The sequence below is a fragment of the Triticum aestivum genome, chromosome 2B (assembly GCF_018294505.1).
Source record: "Triticum aestivum cultivar Chinese Spring chromosome 2B, IWGSC CS RefSeq v2.1, whole genome shotgun sequence".
NCBI classification, from domain to species: Eukaryota; Viridiplantae; Streptophyta; class Magnoliopsida; order Poales; family Poaceae; genus Triticum; species Triticum aestivum.
Genome location: NC_057798.1, coordinates 473,094,038 through 473,097,215, shown reverse-complemented (window position 1 = coordinate 473,097,215; position 3,178 = coordinate 473,094,038). Strand labels below are relative to the sequence as shown.

The 3,178-nt window shown below is 57.2% G+C and overlaps 1 protein-coding gene across 1 annotated transcript; it reads right to left on the bottom strand.

Annotated features, from left to right (window-relative positions):
• Positions 1-1,810: 1,810 nt before the first annotated feature.
• Positions 1,811-3,029, bottom strand: LOC123041420 (uncharacterized). Its single transcript, XM_044464036.1, has one exon. It carries the CDS (start codon positions 2,950-2,952, stop codon positions 2,071-2,073), a length of 882 nt encoding a protein of 293 aa, XP_044319971.1. The 5' UTR covers positions 2,953-3,029; the 3' UTR covers positions 1,811-2,070.
• Between the last annotated feature and the right edge of the window lie 149 nt (positions 3,030-3,178).

The window sequence follows — 3,178 nt, the reverse complement described above, 5'->3', positions numbered from 1 at the left end:
AGGCCGCTTCGAGCGACGCGGTGGCGCGCGGGGGGGTTTCCCCAGAGCCGATCTGCTGGGGTTGGCCTTCCCCCCGTGGCGCGGCTCTCCTTTCCCGCGGGGCACCGCGGCTGGCGGCCCGCCTGCGGCTCGGATCCATGGCGGCGGCCATGGCTGGTGGCACGCGGCGTAGCTTGGCGGCGGGCGGCGCCGGCGTGGATAGGTGGGCCACTTCCCTGGCCATGTGGATGGCGGGGAGGTGGTGGGCTTCGGCTGCGGCGGCGGATCCTCGCTGGATGTTGGTGGCCATGGTGATGTTCGTCCTCGACCCCGATCTACTCCGATCTGCAGCGGATCCAGCCCTTGGTGGCTTCGGTCACCGTTCTTGGGTGCTGGCCTTGCAGATCCGGTGGCTGGAAGGGTTCCGGGGGAATCTCTTGGCCAGCGTGGCGGCCACTCCGATGGCAGTGCCTTTGGGTGTTGCTTCCCTCGTTGGAGGCTTCGGAGAGGACCTCCTTCCTTCCACCCCTCCCAGGAGCTCAGGTGAAAACCTCAGACCCCCTGTTCCAAGCGACGACGACACCACGGTGGCGTGCTCCTTTCTGAAGGCGTTGCTCGGGGGCTGCTCAAGCGGCGGTGGAAGTGGCGGCGGTTCGGTGTCGACATATGCATTCTGATCAGTTTCATCTTGGAGGCTGCGGCGACGTAGGCGACGCTCGTCTGGTGGAGCTAATGCCGATGGTCAAGGCATCGTCGGCAGTCTGCGCCATCAGGTTCGGGATGCTCAGGGGGAAACCCCAGATCTGGGTCTTTCGGATCGGATGATGATGGTGTTCTATCGCTTTCCCTTCTGGGGGCATCGTCTTGGAGCAAGTGCTGGCTGGAGGGATGGTGGAGCGGTGTTTCATCTCACACATTGGATGGCGGCGAAGATCGATGGCATGGCGCTGTGGAGACTCGGCGCCCGATGCGCGGAGATGGGCTCGCGCAGGAGGAGGTTGCTGTCTGGCGTCATGGTGACGTCGATGGCTGAGTGGCCAGACAAGGTAGAAGCCTCAATATGATCTAAAGACCTGTGGAAGATGGCGGCGACGACACACGAGTGCGTCTGATCGGATTGTGCCCCAGACCCGGTATGTGGCTCGGCTGGGGCTTCCGAATGAGTTTCGGCTTCCGGCTTTTGATGTTAGGCTTAGATGAGTGGTTTGGGTAGTGGCCCAGCTAGCACCCCTTCATCATTTTGGATAGGAGTAGGGGCATATGTTGCCAAGATGGTGGACTCAGACACATTGTTGTAATACTTTGTAAGGTCCTCGAGAATAATCAATAAAGTGGCCGTATGCATCTCTCAGATGCAGAGGCCGGGGTCATCCTCCTTTTCTAGAAAAAGGGACACCACGGTACCATAGGGAGTACAGAATTTACCTATTGATTCCTCCAATACCGACACCTCCATCAGCGAGTTGTTCTCTTTGGTATTTTTTATTTCACTTAACGATGCAAAACATTAAGACGTGGGACATGAGTGTCTCGTCCCCGTCTAGACCAACGATTAACAAACGGACTGCGCTCGTCTAATAAGGACTAGACGTGGGCCACGTTATTGTTCCAAAACGGAGAGCAAACTGTGTAATACAAAGGACAATACAACTTGACGCACAAAGCTATAAGAAGATGGACTGCACATATTTCAGTAGCATATATAGGCCCGAAGCCAAAACGAATATCCACAACTTAAAACATAAAATATTGGAAGCGAAGCTCGTCTTTGCACTATACAAGATCAACGTGTGGTTCAAAAAAGGCACACTAAAGTTGGATGTACACACATGGTGATACTAACACTGAATATAGAGGATTTGACATCATTATTTATAAAATATACTGTATAAACAATTTAGAGTAAACTATAAAAAAAATTGAAGTCACGCCTATAAGTTACATCCCATAGTGCATAACCACTGACAATCTAGAATTTTAATTTGTCACCTCATATCTACAACCTGTGAGAGATCTAATCTACACAAACTATGGATTGCTAATTCTCATTTGACTGAGTATTTTCATATTCGATTGTGACTCCAAAAATTCTCAGCCCATGGCCACCTTTGAATTGAACATGGGTACGAGTATGATCTCTGGCCGGTGGATTATGACCTGCGGCATTACTGGCACCAAGAATACTGGAGCCGCCTGGTACACCGGATTACGCTGCTCTGCCGGCCAGAACGCCGCCGCGTGGGGTGGTGTATGTTGGGTAGCTCTGGCTGCTGATGTCGACGTGGTGGTGATCAAAGAAGCCGTGTCATCTGTAGAGTCTGCCGTTAACAAAGTCGACGACGCTATCCGCCGTGCGAGAGTGGGGGCGAGCGGCGGCTTGGAGGGCGCCGTGCCAACCGTCGACGTCTCGCACAACAGATTCGGCGACGTCGTGATCCGCGCCACGAGAGAGGGAGTGGGAGCGGCCAGGCCATGGGAGGGCCGCCCGCCGACGTCGGCCGTCTTCGCCGACAACAGAGCTGGCGACGTCGCGCTACGCCGCATGGGAGCTGGTTTTCCGAGGGCCTGGGAGGTCGGCGACGGGGCGGCGGCGTCGCGGAACAGGTAGACCCGGAACCGGCGCGTGTTCTGGTCGTTGAACAGCCGGGCCTGCAGGTCCCGGTAGAGCAAGATGTCCAGCATGTCCCGGAGGTCCTCGTCCGTGTCCACGTCGCAGAGCGAGTCCAGCCCCTCGCCGGAGTAGCAATACTTGACGGAGAAGTTGGAGAAGCCCGCGCGCGCCGCCAGCAGGTCGCGGAAGCCCCTCGTCGAGACGGACGAAAGGACATTCAGGAGCAGATGCTCGCCGCCGACGTACCTCGGCGGCCGACCCTCAGCGCGCTCGATCCTCCCGCCGTAGCTAACTATCAGCTTCACGCGACGTTGCTGGCCGGCTGCCATGCTCGGTGCGCGGCGGTGCTGGTCAGTTGCCATGCTCGGTGCGCGGTGTCGCCGATCTTCTCGCGAACGGGATTCCAATGATCCGGTGGGTGGAGGTAGACTGGAGGGGGGCGTAGTATGGTGCACGGGGAAAGCTACTGCCGTCGACGCAGTTATATAGGTTGAGCTTTGCCCCCTTCGAGCGAGAGCCGGACCCGGACTCGTGACCGAACGATTTGAGCTTTGCCCCCTTCGAGCGAGAGCCGGACCCGGGCTCGTG